A 19,587-nucleotide genomic window follows, 5' to 3' on the forward strand; every position below is an offset into this window, starting at 1 on the left:
CTAGGCCTTAAGGCCAGAATTACCTTAAGTTGGACTTGAAGCAGTTAAAAGGACTATATACTAGGTAAATACATACAATACTCAATTAATGAAATAGGGACAAGTTGAACATATTAATCTGTGTCCTTTTCTGCTCTTAGCTGGGTTACTAAGGAACTTTATTTTATCAGCTTATTTCCTTCAGAGGGGTTGTAACTCCTTAGTATTATGCAAGGCTGTTTTTCTATATGTAAGAAATAGAAGTTCAAGTCTTTAAAATCTTACAAATCAGGTTTTTTTTTTGGTAGCCTACATTTTTGGCTAATTTTGTAAGGGGTAGGCTACCCTAAATTTGAATAAAGTACTAAAACAATTCTGAAGTGTAACAGTGTAAGCCTAGATAAAGACCTATAGAGAAGGAAACATTTTAAGGAAAAAATTCATAGCCTGCTCTATTGTATACAGAATTATTATAGCTGACACAATTTTCCTGCAGCTCTGCTATATTTCCCCCTCCCCAATGTGCAAATACATAGCCAAAATTGTATATTGGTAAAATTCTAGTTAATTGACTTCTTGCTACCTTGGAAAGGGTTTAGATTAGGAAAATGAAACTCAGGGATGAATCTACAGACTAAAATATGTCCCAGGAACGTATTTTGAAGTAACTACCTCCACTCCTTCTCCTGCCAGAGGGCCCTGACCTTTGATGACCTTTAAAAATATGTGTGTTATAAAAGTGAAACCTTGCAAAATAGATCTTCTGCTTAATTGAAGTACAACAAAATTGTTTTCAGCTTCATAACTTTGCTCAATTCCATTTTATAATGTTTTAAAGATATACAAATACATTTTCTAAATTCTGAAAATAAAGATTGATATGGCTCAAAATTCTACTCAAATAACAGGAATTTAATTTTCAGGCAGAACTAAAGGCAGAGAAAAAGTAACTGGTAACTGAAAATTAAGGTAAAATGTTGTTTGTCAAAATTTCAATAGGTATAGGACCTGTCATTTAGGCAAATTTCAGGGCCCTCTAGAGGGAGGAGTAGAGGTGGGTACTTTGAAATGCCTTTCTGGGACATATTTTAGCCTGTAGACCCATCCCTGAAAGTTTCATTTTCCTAACCTAAACCCTTTCTGAGATAGCAAGGAGTCAATTAACTAGAATTTTACCATATTTCCCATACATACTCCCAATGCAGTTTCTCTTGTTTTGACCTGTGTACCTGTAAACTGAATCAACTGTTATGAAACAAGAACTAGAAAACAAGTGCTAAGTGTTAACATTGGAAATATATGGTTTAGGGGTAAACATATGGCAGTTCATATTATTGACTTACCAATAAAGTGAACATACCTCTTGATGCCTTTTTTTATGCTCATTATGAATGTAATAATCACTTCTATTGCAACTTCAAATTTAAACACTTTTTGACCTAAACAAAACTAACCTTATTATAAATAATTTTGGCACTAAGAAAATGTAGCATTATTTTGTCAAAAACAACCAAGAATGCTAAGAATACATAGTATTATTTTGTCAGAAAATGACCAATAATTCATACTTAAATTGAAAATTTGTCATTTTTGAGAGCTCAAAAAGAGCTTAAATTTGAAGTTGCAATAGAATCAATTATTGTATTCATAAACAGCATTATAACAGGCATCAAGTGGTATGTTAACTTTATTGGTAAGTCAATGATATGAACTGTCATACATTTAGCCTACCAGTTTAGGCTACATTAGGGGAGTTTAGGGTAGAATTTAGCAAAGCTGCATACAAAATATGTTAACTACAATTATTTTTGATATTATAAAGTTTGAATTGTATTCTTAACATGTTTTTTCCAGGCTTATACAATAGGGGAGACCAGCCCACATTTGCCACTTTTTTTGTAAGCACAGTTTTTGACTTAAAATCATTCTGAAAATCCTGGAATATAGGTTTATATATGGGGTATCTAGGAAAAAAAAAATCCCCAGTACTCAATCTTTTTTGATTCAGCAAAAAAAAGAAAGAAAAGAGAAACAGTGGAATTCTCCAAGATGGCTAACCTGGGCCAACCTGGTTCATGTTTGCCACACATTAGCCCAGGTTTGCCACCATCTTGCCTCATTAAAGAAGTCATTAAAGCATCTATTGCTCTAGATGTAGAACTAGGATAGTTGTTTATGGATAGTTATTTCAGATATTTCTTTGTCATGCAGGTACAAAAAGGAATTAGGTATAGGATAGTTCACTTAACCCATCTTGTATACTGTAAGGTCCACACCAAACTTCCAGCATTCAGCAAGTCTTGAAGTTCCACCTAAGATTGAGGGTTTTCCTTATCTTGTTACAACCTTGGACTTCAAGGTGTACAATTATTCTTCAGTCAGCACAAACTTGCACATTTGTACACACTTCAAGAAGTTAACACCAAGCTCATCTGGATATTCCTTTAAAACTTTTGCAGCATGGAAATGCTTGTCACTCTTTATACCCACAAGACCAACTAAGATAAAGTCTCCCACTTCTATTGGCCTGCTTCCCAAATCCTCTTCATCTTCTCCTAGAATCAGACTGTTGTCACTATCATCATCAAGCTCCATCTCAACATGATCAAATTCACTTTCACTCTCATGAAATAGTTGCTTGCCTGCTTTGTGTAATTTGGCTTTCTTTGCATTTTTCTTCCCCTGGCCCTTTTTCTGTTCTTTCTTTGTCTTCATGGCAGCTTTCAGTTCTTCTTCCTGGTGGATTCTTTCCTTTACTGAGGTATCAGTCAAGATTTTGGTATATTTTTTTTTCACTGCATGTCTGATTTGTTTTCTTGGAGAACCTTTTGGGAATTGAGAGATGTCAACTAGTTCAGAGAAGCTTTTGGAAAAGCACAATTTGAAATGATCAGTTTTTTTTCATGGTTGATGCTTCTGCCACAATCACCACCACCAAAAATTTCAAACATGTTTTGGAAAAAAACTGCTAAGGTAGGAGGAATTGTTATCTGAAGCTGATTCAGGAATATGAACTATTGTGTTTTTTTTTCTCAGGGTTGATTGTATTGACTGTTGGTCACAAAGTATAAGAAGAAAGGTCATTTCAACAGAAATCATAACATTTACTTCCCTGTTAGGTAAAAAAAAGAAGAAAGGCACAGTCAGTTTGTTGTGAGAATTCGACCATCCAGGCTTGCCAGCCTGGTTTGTCATTCCTAGGGGTGGTGAACCAGGACTGGCTTTTGTTGGCAAATGTGGGCTTTTTTCCTCTTTTGAGAAAAAAACAGTGCTGATCAGTTGTTACCATAGGTGGCATCAAATATGCACCCATAATTGTTGCTAAGGTGCAGATGATCACATTGAGATAAAGAGTCTTCTCTTACCTTTATGCTAAGCATTGACTTTTTCCATTTTCCATCAGGACAAAATCTAGTTTTAAAGCACCAAAAAACAATTTACTGCATAGAATTTACAAAACCTGTTTTAACATTTTTCTTAATCTACTTAAACTTTCACTACTAGATGGCAGTTCAAATGCTAGATTACGGAATGCTCTCTGTGGATGAGTTGCAAGTAAAACGCAAATGGTGAACCTGGGCTTGTCTCCCCTACCCTAAAAATTACTTGAAAACAATAGTGAATGCTTTGTTATTTCATTTTGATTAGTAGATTTTTCTAGGTAAATTTGCAGTTTATAGCATGATGCAGCCTAGTTGAAAGTGTGTACATCACTTGATGCCTTTTCTTATCCGCTTTCATAGTTCAATAATTCTTTCTAGTGCAAATTCTATTTCAAGCCCTTAATTGGTTCCTAAAAGGTGAAACAGCTCATATTTGCCAAAAGTTTAAAAACATGTTGAAAAGAAGCCATTTTGTTAGAAAAAATGGCCAGTTGCAGCTAATTCAGTAATCATATTTATTGGTAGGCCCTGTGTCTTAATTATAAAATGTTATTTATTTATTATTACCAATAGTGGTAAGCATCAATAATTGTCACAAGAAGAAAACAAATTTGTAGAATTTTTTAGAAGTACCCAGAAAGCCTTGAAAATAATATCACTATAAACAGATGTCATTTTGAGGGGTTTCTAGCACTTTATTCTTCAAATTTGTTTTCAAAATAATATTTTCAAACAGTTTGTGGTAATGAACTGTAAGTAAGGAGTGACTTGGCTCAATAGTGACTAAAACTCTAAAAAAAAAAAAAAAATTATCAACAGAAACACCAAAAGAATCAGCTTATTATGGTGATTCTAAATAAATAAGACTTACGAAGTTTAGTGTTACACATCAAATGAGAAAATTTGCCTGATTTTCAAAAAGGGGGAAAATACCCCCTAAAATTCAAGTTGATAAAAGTCATGCCATCAGATCCAGCATAGCAGACAAACATACTGTAAAAGTATCAAGCTTTTGCCAGAAGAAAGATCATTTTTTCCCCCCTGGGGTGATTGTATCAAATCAAAATAATAGTTCTAGAAGATTGAAGAGAGTACATTTGAACAGAAATTAAAAGTTCTAATGCCTTTTCTAAGTGAACAAAAAGAATCAATGGGGACAGGCCTGTGAACTATGAAATCTGCCTATTGTTTATGTACAACATTTGCTATTGGGAAGTATACAGACACTGTGGGAATTTGGTAGAATCCCAATTCAAGATTCTTTTTATTTGTCTTACTTTCTCTTTGCCAACTCAAATATTGCATGTGGAGATGTTCTATGGGAATCATCCAGGGCTATATTAAGTGTGTTCAGATTTCTGGAAAATAAATTCCATGGAAGGGAGGATTTCCAGAATGACCAAAAAAATAATTAGAAATTAGCAGTTTTCAATTAAAGTCTGTAAAGGAGAATTCCTTAGGATGAATCTTCTGCAAACATTTTGGGGGGAGGGGGGATTCTAAGCAAGGATGGAACTGTCTAGAGGGAAAATTATGGAGGGTATGTATTTTAAATGAGAAGAAATTTCCGAAGGAGGGTTTTCTATTAAGGGGGGGGGATTTTTGTGGAATGTGATCCAGATTTGCCAGCATTATTTGAAAAATGATCAGAAATTAAATAAAAAACTAGTTTTTTTAAGTGAAAATAAGGAGCAACATTCAAACTCAAAACAAACATAAATTATTCTGTATATGAATGGGTTGCCCCCCTCCTCAATACCTTGCTCTTTACACTAAAGTTTGACTGCTTGTCCTAATTTCAAAGAACAGCTCCTGAAACACAAGAGCCACTTAATTAGAATATGAAATTTTTTTAAAAGTGCTTAAAGCTTTTATGAAACAGTTTTATTGTTACACCTTACTTTCAGTTGAAAAACTTCCACAAATCAGCCACAAATGGCAATTTTTCTTGCCAGTCAGTTTGTGTGTTGCAAGAGCAACACTTTGGTTTTCTTGTGTGTGTTTTTTTTTCTAGCACTCTGATTTCAGCTTATTCCTAGAGAGCAGTAAGGGTCTAACCTCTGCCGTTTTTATGGAAAGTGTGGACCTTAGACTGGATTGATGAATATGACTGCATTTTGGAAAGCTTTGTAGAACTCTTGCCTGAGGCCAAAACTCTGTTTCTACCCATTTCTGTTCATGATTTCAGCTGAGTTTATCATTTGGTTTTTTATGGCACTTGGTATTAACCAAGTGACATATAGCAATCGCAGATTCTGTTAGTCTGTTGGTCTGTCTGTCGGTCCTGGTTTTGCTACTTTAGGCACTTCCAGGTAAGCTAGGACAATGAAATTTGGCAGGCGTATCAGGTACCAGACCAGATTAAATTATCAGTACCGGACCTAAAATATTGGAAAACTGCTTATTTTTAATGTTACGTTTTGATTTTAATGCTTTTAATTTCAACTGTTACCGTCTCTTTGGGGTAGTTGGGGGGGGGTTAATTCCGAAAAATTAGAAAAACTTAGGTATTTGTAACTTATGAATGGGTGATCAGATCTCAATAAAATTTGATTTTTAGAATGATATTGTGTCTCAAAGCTCTTATTTTGAATCTCGACCGGATCTGGTGACATTGGGGGGAGTTTGGGGTGGGGGAACCTAAAATCATGGAAAACGCTTAGATTGGAGGGATCGGGATAAAACTTGGCGGGGAAAATAAGCAGAAGTCTTAGATACGTGATTTACATAATTGGAATGGATCCGCTCTATTGGGGGGGGGGTTAATACTGAAAAATTAGAAAAAATGATGTATTTTTGACTTACGAAGGAATGATCGGATCTTCATGAAACTTCATATTTAGAAGGACCTCGTAACTCAGATCTCTTATTTTAAATCTCAACCGGATCCAGCGTCATTGGGGGGCAGTTAGGGGGGGGGGCTGGAAATCTTAGAAAATACTTAAAGCAAAGAGATCAGGATGAAACTGGATGGGAAGAATAAAAACCTGTCTAAGATACGTGACTGACATAACCAGACTGGATCTGCTCTCTTTGGTGGAGTTGGGGGTGGGGGGTAATTTTGAAAATCGAGGTATTTGTAACTTACGAAAGGGTCATGTGCTTTAAAGCTCTAATTTTAAATTCCGACCAGATCCTGTGACATTGGGGTGAGTTGGTGGGGGAAACCGGAATTCTTTGAAAACGTGAAAATTGGGGTATTTTTATCTTACGAATAGGTGATCGGATCTTAATGAAATTTGATGTTTAGAAGGAATTCATGTCTCAAAACTCTTCTTTCAAATCCCGACCAGATCTTTTGACATTGGGGGGAATTGGAGGGGAAATCTTGGAAAACACTTGGATTGGAGGAACCGGGATGAAGCTTGGTGAATAGAATAAGCAAATGTCCTTGATGTGTGATTGATGTAACCATACTGGATTCGCTCTCTTTGGGTAGTTGGGGGGAGGGTTCAGCGATTTGGCGAGTTTGGTGCTTCTGGACGTGCTAGGACGATGAAAATTGGTAGGCATGTCAGGGAGCTGCACAAATTGACTTGATAAAGTCGTTTTCCCAGATTCGACCATCTGGGGGGGGGGGGGGCTAAAGGGAGAGGAAAAATTGAAAAAATTAGGTATTTATAACTTACACGAGTGGGTGATCGGATCTTAATGGATTTTTATATTTAGAAGGACGTCGTGACTCAGAGCTCTTATTTTAAATCCTGACCGGCATTAAGCCTCTGATTTTCCTTTTAAATCAATCTATTGATTCTTAAAATTTTGTTAGAGCTCACACCATATGAGCTCTTGGCTCTTAGCTCTTCTTGCCTCATCACAAGTGCCATATGAGCTCTTAGCTCTTGTTTGCACTTGGGATTGCAGTAGAGAAATGGTATCAGATGTGCCTCTTAAACTTTAAAATTTCTCTTATTGCTAAAGAAATTAGAGTTTATCCTTTGCTCCTTTCTAAGCGATGATGTTAGAAACTTGGCATATGGCAAAAAAGTCAACTTTTGAACAAGACAGATAGATTTTTTTTCTGATGGCAGTTGATAGCTCTTGATGAGTTGATCAAAGTATATGTCATCCATTTTTTGGTAGAAAAATTCTTTCATGAGATATATCAGTTTGAAAGCTTAAAGGGGCTGACAACTTCAGTAGTAAGGTACACACCAAAACCAAAAATAGGCCAATACAGAAATGGTATTAGATGTGCCTCTTATACTTTAAAAGTTCTCTCATTGCTAAAGAAATTAGAGTTTATCCTTTGCTTCTTTTTAAGTGATGACATTAGAAACTTGGCCTAGAGCAAAAAAGTCAACTTTTGAATGAAGACAGATAGTTTTTTTTTGATGGCAGTCAATAGCTCTTGATGAGCTGATCAAAGTATATGTCATCCATTTTTCATAGAAAAATAACTTCATGAGATATACCAGTTTGAAGGGGTTGATAACTTCAGTAGTAAGGTAACACCAAAACCAAAAATAGGCCAATACAAATTGAGAATCAGTTGTGCTACACTTTGTCAAAACCTTTAGAAAATCCAAGCAGAATCATGTCAGCAGGCAACCCATATGTGTAAAACAATATTTGCTTCAAGGTGTTTAACGACTGCACAATTGATTATTCTTTCAAGAACCCTAACTACTGCTGATGTTATGCTGATAGGTCACTAAGATTTAGCAAAGTATTTAAAAAAATACATGTGCAGTTTTCCAATCCAGAGAAAGTCTAGAAAGATTTAATGATAACTTGAATAGCAGGAAAAAAGGTTGACACAAAACTGTATGACATTCATGTAGGGTGTGTGGGTGAATGCTGTCTGGACAAGCAGATTTACTCAGGTTGAGGGATGTAAGTTCCTTTAGAACCAATGTATCAGTAATCAGAATTGATTACATCTTATGTGATACGTCATATAAATGATTTGTGGGATAAACAATATTAATTGGAGGAAATAATTGTTTTATGGAATTAGTTTTGTGGGGCACAAAACTAAGCTTTGTGCCCAACACCAACAGCTTCCCTACCCTGAACGTCTGTGTCGCCTGAAGATACCTTCATTGGTTTACCGGCAGCACAGAGGAGATGTCATTTTTGTCAAGAAAATGCACCAAAACAACATGGCTAACTCCGTTTTTACTCCCTCCTTTGTCACTATGACACGAGGCCACTCAATGAAGCTGCAATAGGAGCACTCCAGACGCAGGGAGAGGACAACTTTTTCTCAGTATGTGCTGTCTCAACTTGGAACAGTATTATCAATGACAAGGATATTGTCAAGATTGGGTTCCACTCTGATCCTTTGAAGTTTTGGCTGTTTTGAATTCTTGTTTAATTTAAAGCTTGTCTTTATTAAGACAGTTATTCATGTACTTGAGTTGCATTTTGTGATCCTATATTTCCTTCTCACTTAGATTTGCAGCTCTTATTGCCTTTGCAAACTTTTTCGGAAAGGCTGATTGGCAGCTATAAATATTACAAGGCTGGATTAGCTTTAGTCAAAATATTTTTTAATGCCAAAGAATTTAAACCTATTATTTGTGTTAAACTTACCCTTAACTTATTACTTGAAGCTTACTGTTAATGCTATTCATCAGTTATCCATAGTTAAATTAGAATAGAGTAACTTGTCTTCTCTACCCTAAGCTAACAATCCACATACCAAAATCAGTATGGAGGCAGACCAAAGCCTAATATAGCAAAGGAATATTTTTTTTTATTCTGTGCTACTTCTAGCTTTTCTCATTAGTTCAAGCCAAGACTTTGTATAGTAGATAAAATTTGGGACATGATAATTTTATGTTTGTAAACAACCAACTCTTTTGGGGAGGGGCTACTGATTCTAAAATTGTGCTTTTATGAATGATTTTCCCCATTTTTTTTTTGAAATAGATGACTACCCTACAGTTCTAAGTATGCTTGTGTCACTAGGATATTAGGTTCATAATGTTAATATATTTAAAATACTTTTAGCCAGAGGAGGACAATTCTGGGGCTGAATCTGAACTTGACGAAGAAGAAGAGGAACAAGCAAGGAAATCTGGTGGAAAGAAAAGACAATCAAGATCAGTTGAAGATGTAAGCAGATTTCATTTTTTGTTTCTAAATTGCACTTTTCTGGGTGATAACCAGTGTTTCTACCTCAACATTATTCTACTCATAATGAAATTTAAACTTTGGACTTTATTCTTCAATGAATATTAGTTTGAGTAAGGTAAAAGGAAACTAGCCATACAAATTCAATACATACGTGTATAGAGAGGTCAAACCAGGAAAGACAAACATAGAAATACAAAGAAAGAAACTGGCCTGATTATCCCTAGACAATGATTTGATCCATATTCACCTTTGTCATTATTTGTTAGTTTTTCAAATTGCCATTATTTGTTAGTTTTTACTCTTTTCTTGTTTTTTGGTAAGACAATACAGTCCTTGCAGTTATTTATCAGGAAAGGATCTGATTTTCGCTACAGAGTTTAAAGCCCATTTTTGCTCTTTATTCTTAGTTTTTTCACAAAACGATTTCATTCCAATTTCTACCTCATTCAAAACAATTTATTAGAATTTAGTACTAAATTTACTCAGTATAGCTGAAACTGAAAAGAGGGTAGGAGTAGAAATTTTACAATGTAGCATCTGAGTTTCAGTTATCAGGCGCCAAGTGTGTTGAACTGACAATCTTGTTCTAATAATTGAATGAAAACCAACAAAAAGTGATCTGTAGTATAACTAGAGGTAGGATAATCGTGTTAAAAAGATAATAATTGAATAGATTGCAGGGTGAGTCTGGCAACTTATTATAAAGAAAGATAACAAAAGGATGTAATTGAAATTTCATAAAGCTGGGACATTACTTAAGCTACTGCACAATTAGAAAAATGGGAATTTACAATTTTAAATATAATGTTCTTAAGTTATTGCATGGGGGAAAATGTTCTAAACCCACATTGCAAGAAACCTCTAGACAAAGAGTATGGATGTGGTCTCTTGAGTGAAAGATTTTTGATTATATTGTGCATGCCCAAAAATAAAGATTAATTATGAGACTTTTTACCATTCTGGAAATATCATGAATTATAGGACTTAGCCTATTTCAAACCTGTTTTCACACCTAGCAAAAATAATGTTTATATACTTAAGCTTCATAATTGCAAGAACTTTGCTCAATGAGATGACCAAATAATCTATATCATTTGGAAGGAATGCTCATTTTTATTATTAAAATAATTAATATGCAGAATGTTTTCTGTTTTGCAAATTTGAATTTATTACAAGCAAAAAACTTTTTCCTATTCTCATTCTAGCCTTAAAGAAACAGTGGTGTAGAGTAAAGATGATTCGAAAATCCTATTGGCAATGGTTACTTTAGCAGCAAGTGCAATACGAAGATTTTTTTTTTGTATTTCATATAAAAATGCTTTGTTTTTAGTAATAGGTTGTCTGTTTAGTAAAAGGGTTTTTGTTACATGAATTATTGAAATTCATAGAAACATAGGGTCTAATAGCCTTACAGTATAATCATTATTACAGAGTTCGTCACGCCTTTTTGTTTATTTGTAGCTTTGCTGCACAGATTATATCTACTGTTGAATTTTTCAAGATTGTTTGAGCTTTGAACGATTTCTTTCTTCCACTTCTTACCAAATACGTACATTATAAAATCACTTAATGAAGTACAATAAATTTTATGTCAGAATAGTTTTCATAAGCCCCACCCCAAAAAAATAACAAAAAATTAAACCATCAACTTGTACCTCTTCATCAAATCATTCTTGAGAACTATAATACCATGGTAGAAAAATTGAAAATCGTAGAGTCAAATTCAGAATGAAGGCACACAAAGCCAACATGTTTGTATGGGTATCTGAAACATTATTCTAGAGATTTTTGCACATTGCTTGTTACAATTTGTTGATTTGTTCCTTGGATGAACTTTAGGTGGCCTTCCCTGTTGTTCTGAAGTCTTCAAACTAATGTTTTATCTTAATTTGAAGGATGAGGAAGATTCTGAAGAGGATGAAGAAGACGAGGAAGATGACGAGCGGCGCCGGAAGAAAAAACGGCGAAAGAAAGACCGTTTTGGTGGTTTCATCCTTGAAGAAGCAGAAGTTGATGACGAGGCTGATGAAGAGGAATATGAGGATCGCGAAGCTGAAGAATATGAGCCTTTTGGTAATGAAGCTGAAGAGGTTGGAAAAACTGCAGCTGAAATAGAAGGTGAAAGAAGGAGAGGTCCAAGCTTCTGGGAGTAAGTTGTTTATTTGACGTCTTATCTAAATTTCATTTTTTTAAGACTCAATTTTTGTCGAATACCGTCTTAAAATTTCAAGATTTATAGACAGATTCCCACAATTTCTTATATATCTCAGACTAGACTTGTTTTTGTATGTGTTTTTTAGTCACCCCCTTCCCTTAAAATGTCAGTCCCCTTTCAAAGTAATTTATTTCGTGAATATTGATCTGAATTCTGTTTTTTTCCCAAAGTGTTTTCTGCAGCAAAAATAGAGTAAATAGAGTGTTTGCTGTTGCTGATGACCAGTCCTGATCCCATAATTATATATGTTGCAAGGGTTAGATGGAATCAAAATTAAATAAAGACCAGGCCATTTAAGCCCTGTAGCATTGTCCTTCAGTAATAAACTGGCACAAGATCTTAACTAAATTCAGTTGCAGAGAAAAATAGAAATATCAAAGTAAAGACACTGATGAAAAAATGATTTTATAACCATAATTTATGAAAAATGAAAAACATGATTATCCAAATACAAATAGACCAGATGTTTCACCTCAACACATATTTGATGTCACTATTGTTAACTACAGGTTTTCATTGAGCTTTAAAAATGAAATCTAATTTCAGAATTCTGTTTATATATAAATGTCTCATGGTAAACCGTAAGTCGTCGTAATTAGTAAAGTATCTTTTTGCAAACATTGGCAAAATAATCCTTAAATAATTTCTGGGACCATTCTGACTAAGCATGACAAAATTAAAAAATTGCAAGACAAAAAAAGAGGACAATTCCGGTAAATGAAAAAAAATAACAATTTAAATACGTCTTTTTTTTGCCATGGGCTAGAATGATCTTTTTTTTTCGGCTTCGTTACAGATTTTTTTTTTGTTTTGTAAAAATTATTCTTAAAACCAACACTATATCATTAGTTTTTTTAAACATTGAAATGTTTGGAGACCAACAATAGGTTGTATGATGACGTGTCTACTCATTGTTGCATGCAAAACAATTTGTTAGGCTGGATAACAAACGAAACATTGCGTGAGAAAGGTATCTTATAATTTTCATAGTGAGGGAGGAAAGTTTCTGCGGGGTTGGTTTTTTTTTTGGGGGGGGGGACATTGTTCGCAGGGAGATTTTTCAAATACTTTTAAATTTTTAAATACGATCGTTGTTACTATGTGGGGGAATTATTTGGGGAGGGAGAGATTTTGGGGCAGGGGAAGTTTTCCTTAAGTTTTCGAACAACAAAGTTTTCAAGTCAAACTTTTAAAAATAAGTGGAATTTTCTCCACTCTAGCGATTACTTCTCAATGAAAAAATATTCTAATTTCAGAGATAAGCTGATCTGTGGAATTGAAAACGACAAAAAATAGGGGAAAGATCAAATCGAAGTGACTTGAAAAAAACTTTCAACTGATAGATCGGTTGATTTAAAACGATCTAAAAGGAGTTTACTGGTACTACCATTTGCTTATAATATAAATGATAGTGCACTTTTTCTAACGCACGATGTGGCACCTTAACACAATATTGATCTAGAAAAAAAATTGTTTCATAGAAAAATATTTTATTCTTGTTTGAACTATTTATTAGTATGGCACAGTCTTCCTTAGTCTAAAAATCGGGATTCCCCACAGTTGGGAGCACTGTCTCAAACACTGCTCCTCACTCTAAATTATGTTTGATGGATGACGATGCTACAAGAAAAAGATTTTTTCACATCTTGGGTTTGTTTTTTATTACATTTTAATATATTTTTTTTGTTGCAGTGCTTCTAGAGAAGAAGAAATTGAAGAGTATTACAGAAAGAAGTACGCAGATTCTGAAAGTGCTGCTGCTCGTCGTTTTGGTGATGGTGGAGAAGATATGTCCGATGAAATTACTCAACAGACATTGCTCCCTGGTGTCAAGTAAGTGACAAATTGAATTCTTCAGAAAAATAAAAAGGGTGGTGTTTATTGAAGTGTTAATTAAAAATAGATAAAAAACAACAACAAGAGATAAATCGAATTTTCACCTTTTTATGGCACTTGGTATTAACCAAGTGACATATAGCAATCGCCAATTCTGTCGGTCTGTCTGTCTGTCTGTCGGTCCCGGTTTTGCTACTTTAGGCACTTCCAGGTAAGCTAGGACGATGAAATTTGGCAAGCGTATCAGGGACCGGATCAGATTAAATTAGAAATAGTCGTTTTTCAGATTTGACCATCTGGGGGGGGGGGAGTGGGGCCCCGGTTAATTCGCGAAAAATAGAAAAAATGAAGTATTTTTAACTTATGAGCGGGTGATTGGATCTTCATGAAATTTGATGTTTGGAATGATATTGTGTCTCAGAGCTCTTACTTTAAATCCCGACCGGATCTGATGACATTGGGGGGAGTTGGAGGGGGAAAACCTAAAGTCCCGGTTTTGCTACTTTAGGCACTTTCAGGTAAGCTAGGACGATGAAATTTGGCAAGCGTATCAGGGATCGGACCAGATTAAATTAGAAATAGTTGTTCTCCCGATTTGACCATCTGGGGGGGGGGGGTGGTGGGCCGGTTAATTCGGAAAAATAGAAAAAATGAAGTATTTTTAACTTATGAGCGGGTGATTGGATCTTAATGAAATTTGATGTTTGGAATGATATTGTGTCTCAGAGCTCTTTTTTTAAATCCCGACCGGGTCTGATGACATTGGGGGGAGTTGGAGGGGGGGGGGGAACCTAAAATCTTGGAAAAAACTTAGAGTGGAGGGATCGGGATGAAACTTGATGGGAAAAATAAGCGCAAGTCCCAGATACATGATCGACATAATCGGAACTGATTCGCTCTCTTAGGAGTAGTTGGGGGGGGGGGGGTAATTCTTAAAAATTAGAGAAAATGAGGTATTTTCAACTTACGAACGGGTGATAGGATCTCAATGAAATTTGATGTTTAGAAGGATATCGTGTCTTAGAGCTCTTATTTTAAATCCCGACCGGATCTGGTGATGGGGGCAGGGAGTTGGGAGGGGGAAACCTAAAACTTGGAAAACACTTAGAGTGGAAGGATCGGGATGAAACATGGTGGGAAAAATAAACACAAGTCCTAGATAGATGATTGACATAAACGGAACGGATCTGCTCTCTTTGTCGGTAGTTGGGGGGGGGGGGTATTTCTGAAAAATTAAAAAAAATGAGGTATTTTTAACTTACGAACGGGTGATCGGATCTCAATGAAATTTGATTTAGAAGGATATCGTGGCTCAGAGCTCTTATTTTAAACCCGACTGGATCTGGTGACATTGGTGGGGGGGGAGTTGGGAGGGGAAACCTAAAACTTGGAAAACACTTAGAGTGGAAGGATCGGGATGAAACTTTGTGGAAAAAAAACACGATTCCTAGATACTTGATTGACATAACCAGAACGGATCCGCTCTCTTTGGGGTAGTTGGGGGGGGGGGGGGGTTAATTCTGAAAAATTAGAAAAAATGAGGTATTTTTAACTTACAACGGGTGATTGGATCTCCATGAAATTTGATATTTAGAAGGATATCATGTCTCAAAGCTCTTATTTTAAATCCTGACCGGATCTGGTGGCATTGGGGGAAGTTAGGGGTGGGGAAATCTAAAATGATGGAAAACGCTTAGATTGGAGGGATTGGGATGAAGCTTGGTTGGAAAAATAACCAGAAGTCTTGCATACGTGATTTACATAATTGTAACGGATCCGCTCAATTGCGGGGGGGGGGGGGGGTAATTCTGAAAATAAGAAAAAATAACGTATTTTTAACTTACGTAAGGAGTGATCGGATCTTCATGAAACTTCATATTTAGAAGGACCTCGTAACTCCGATATCTTATTTTAAATCTCAAACGGATCAAGCGTAATTGGGGGGGGGGGGGGCAGTTGGGGGGACCGGAAATCTTAGAAAATACTTAAAGCGGTGAGATCAGGGTGAAACTGGATGGGAAGAATAGAAACCTGTCTAAGATACGTGACTGACATAACTGGACCGGATCTGCTCTCTTTGGTGGAATTGGGGGGGGGGGTAATTTTGAAAATTGAGGTATTTTTAGCTTACGAAAGGGTGACCAGATCTTAATGAAATTTGATATTTAGAAGGATCTTGTGCATTAAAGTTCTAATTTCAAATTCCGACCAGATCCTGTGACATTTGGGGGAGTTGGAGGGGGAAACCGGAATTCTTGGAAAACATGAAAATTGGGGTATTATATCTTACGAATAGATGATCGGATCGTAATGAAATTTGATTTTTAGAAGGAATTCATGTCTCAGAGCTCTTATTTCAAATCCTGACCAGATCTTTTGACATTGGGGGGAGTTGGAGGGGGAAATCTTGGAAAAACACTTGGAGTGGAGGAATCGGGACGAAGCTTGGTGGATAGAATAAATAAATGTCCTTGATACGTGATTGACAGAATCGTACTGGATTCGCTCTCTTTGGGGGAGTTGTGGGGAGGGGTTCAGTGATTTGGCGAGTTCGGCGCTTCTGGACGTGCTAGGGCGATGAAAATTGGTAGGCGTGTCAGGGAGCTGCACAATTTGACCATCTGGGGGGCAAAAGGGAGAGGAAAAAATAGAAAAAATTAGGTTTTTATAACTTACGAGTGGGTGATCGGATCTTAATGAATTTTGATAATTTAGAAGGACTTTGTGACTCAGAGCTCTTATTTTAAATCTTGAACGGCATTAAGCCTCTTATTTTCCTTTTTAAATCAATCTATTGATTCATAGAATTTTGTAAGAGCTCATACCATATGATCTCTTGGCTCTTAGCTCTTCTCGCCTCGTCACAAGTGCCATATGAGCTCTTAGCTCTCGTTAAGTCAGTTGTAAGAGTTCAACGAATTAGTAATAAAGCGCTGTGGCCATTTAATTTTTAATTATAAATATTACTTAACAACATTTAAATCTCTGGTGTCGAGCGAGTGACGAATCGAATTTCCAAGCAAGTTAAAGAGGGTGATATTTATCAAGGTGTTTACAAAAAAAAAACGTAACCAATTCTTACCTTTTAAGTCGGTAGTAAAAGCAAAAATAATGGACAATCAAATACAAAGGATGAAATTGCATAAAAACTAAGAGCTAATATGAGGAAGTAGTATTTTTGTTGTCAAAAATGGTTGTAAAGGATATCATAAAGATTTTTTTTACTACTATGTAGTTTAATTTTTGAACATTTGGCTTAGAGGGTATTCTGGTATACGCATTGGCTATAAACTATATAAATATGAAAGCTCTATTAGTTATGCATGGTGCATTCTATCCTCAGAGAAAAACGCATGTGGGTCACTTAAAACATTGCTATTTTGTGTCTACGACTACGGAACCTTCTTGCCAAGAAACTCCTCTAGCTTTTTATGATATTCTTAAAATCTTGGTTGATGTCACAAACCGATGATGCTCGTTGTTTGTTAGGATGAGAAGGGGTGTAATACTGGAAGAGACCTAGAACTTATCGTATATTATTAAAAACGCCAATAAAGACGTTTATAATGTAGACTAACTTGTGCAGGGCTATATTCACCTTTTTCTTCTTTTCTCTTTCGGATATCAGACAATCGTTTTCTTTTCATATGAACAGGGCAAGAGTAAAAACTTCGAAGTGAAGCTGAAAATTAATTTGTTTTTATTAAGCATTTTTTATTAAACAAAAGTACTTTAATCATATTCAAAAGAATAAAAACGAGCAAAAAAATATAAGTAAAAGTAATGGTAAAATTCATCTAGTTATAGCCAAATCTGACTTGAACACCTAATGAAAGTGATAGAGCTCCTAGAATAGAGAATCTTGAAAATGCAGATGCAATATTCCTAAAATACTAGTTATTAATTGCAATCATTATTTAACAGTTGTTAAATTCAAAGGAACATACCAGAGACAGCTTCAGTAGGGACACCAACTATTCCTGAGCCAACTTGGTAGGACAGTTGGGTATGCCAAGGGACATTTTACCCTGGCGGCTTAGAGCCAACGCCTAGAACCCTACGAACCGTGCTGGATTTGTGTAACAAGATTCATAGACCCGTCAAATACTAGATAATATATTGTTAGTCATATAATTGTAGGCTTGCTAGCTGGTGCAATACCCATGAATTTTCAAGACACAGCATCACTTCATTAGGTCAAGTTTTACCCCTGCCTTCACGCTAAATTTTACAAAGGCAGTGCTGCGCTCAAAACGTCCTGATCAAGCACCTTTTGGCACCTATGTTCTTTAGGCTCTGTACGCATAGTCATCACAAATTTGAGGCATTCTTCCTTTCTAAGACTGATTATATTGAATGCTTTAGTGGAATAATTCACTATTTTGTTTATCAGAATTGTGAGTAACTGTAAAAGAACGAACTAAAACCTAAATAAATTACTTACATTCTACAGCTTTGTCCTATTTGTTTGGTCTAGACCATTTGTTTATTCATTTTGTGTCATTATTTTACTCATTTTCGTATTAAATGAAGCATAATTTTTATTGCTATCTTAAAAAGTTATTACTGTCCCAACTATTAACTCTTATCCCAACAGGGATCCCAATTTATGGATGGTCCGTTGCCGTCTTGGTGAAGAAAAACAAACTGCCTTGCAGCTGATGCGGAAGTATATAGCCTTCCAAAATTCTCCAGAGCCACTACACATCAAATCCGTAGTTGTTTCAGAGGGAGTCAAGGGCTATATTTACATAGAAGCCTATAAGCAGACTCACGTGAAACATGCAATTGAGGGAGTTGGCACCCTTCGAATGGGATTGTATAAACAACAGGTATTATACATGATTTTTTATATTCCTTTGATAGACTTGTAAATGTAAAATCAAGCCTGTAAATGTGGTTCATCGCTCCTCAACTTTCGTGAAATCATCTTGGCTTTACTATTTGCTTAAGATGGACTTGTATATATGTATAAATGGGACATAAATAGATGTAAGGTTCTGTAGTTGTTTTCACTGATGCTTCCTAGACGCGGTAAATAGTTCGCTATTTTAATTGACTAATGATAATTGGCTATATAGTAGGTAGTGGCGTCGTTTGGGGGGGGAGGCAAGGGAGGCGATTGCTCCTGCAACAACTTGGAGAAAAAAATATTATATAGCCCATGCCCCTTGACTCTCCACATGTTAAACCTCTCCCCCCCCCCCCCGCAAATGAAATGCCGGAGCTACGCCCCAGATAGTAGGCTGATATATGATAATCCAAATATATATTACATGAGTAATAATTTCTGAAAATATTTTTTATATGGATTGCATAGTTTTCATCTTCTGTTTCAACACAGAATTTCAAGTTTTAGCACTTCTATATTTCCATCATAAACCATGCATCATTTTTATTGTAAGCATTGTAAAACCAGTTTTATCGCCTTCCAAACTACTGGATATCTTCATAATAGAGCCTGCAGGTCTACATAATGTATATATACTATGTATGTATGTATATATATATACTGTGTTCCGAAAAGTCTTGAAACTCAGTATTCGTTTTCGAATACTTCGTTTTTATAAGCAAGATTATGATGCATTTTGTTGCCATTAACTTCAAGTATATAAATTTTGAACTGCCTTGCAATTTTTATACGGACTTTCTAGTAGTGCAAAATTCCATGTCCTATATGGGGCAAAATATTTTATATAGTATTTATCGTACACAATGTCGCAAAACATATTTAAAAAAAAGTTACTTACAATCTTTGTTGAAAGAGTTTTGAGCGATAACTTTAATAAGTGTAGGAACTCCTAACAGTACTACTACCGTCATCACATTGCAAAAGCAGCTGAGGCCAACTTATTTCAAAGCCGTGTTAATTGCTTATCCCTCATAGGGCCTTGCGACAGGCAAGTTTGAACTACGATTTCTTGAATTTCTGTGTACAGCTTCATTTCCTGAGCTATCATAAAGCTAACGTTGGAGGATCGGGTGATTAGAAGTGCGAATAATGAGTTATATTATAATAAAAAGGAAACGGACTGGAAATTAGAGAAGCATAATAACAAGTTAGGAAGTGAGCATAAGTTAGCCTGAAAC

General features: G+C 35.6%; 1 protein-coding gene across 1 annotated transcript in view; it reads left to right on the forward strand.

Annotated features, from left to right (window-relative positions):
- The window catches only part of LOC136032934 (transcription elongation factor SPT5-like), a 48,919-nt gene that overhangs the window by 233 nt on the left and 29,099 nt on the right, over positions 1-19,587 (forward strand). Inside the window, exons 2-5 of the mRNA XM_065713401.1 lie at positions 9,321-9,425; positions 11,342-11,595; positions 13,354-13,494; positions 18,095-18,329. Of these exons, the coding sequence (XP_065569473.1) occupies positions 9,321-9,425; positions 11,342-11,595; positions 13,354-13,494; positions 18,095-18,329 (735 nt within the window). The remainder of the gene's footprint in view (positions 1-9,320; positions 9,426-11,341; positions 11,596-13,353; positions 13,495-18,094; positions 18,330-19,587) is intronic.

Source organism: Artemia franciscana, chromosome 11 (assembly GCF_032884065.1).
Source record: "Artemia franciscana chromosome 11, ASM3288406v1, whole genome shotgun sequence".
Taxonomy (NCBI): Eukaryota; Metazoa; Arthropoda; class Branchiopoda; order Anostraca; family Artemiidae; genus Artemia; species Artemia franciscana.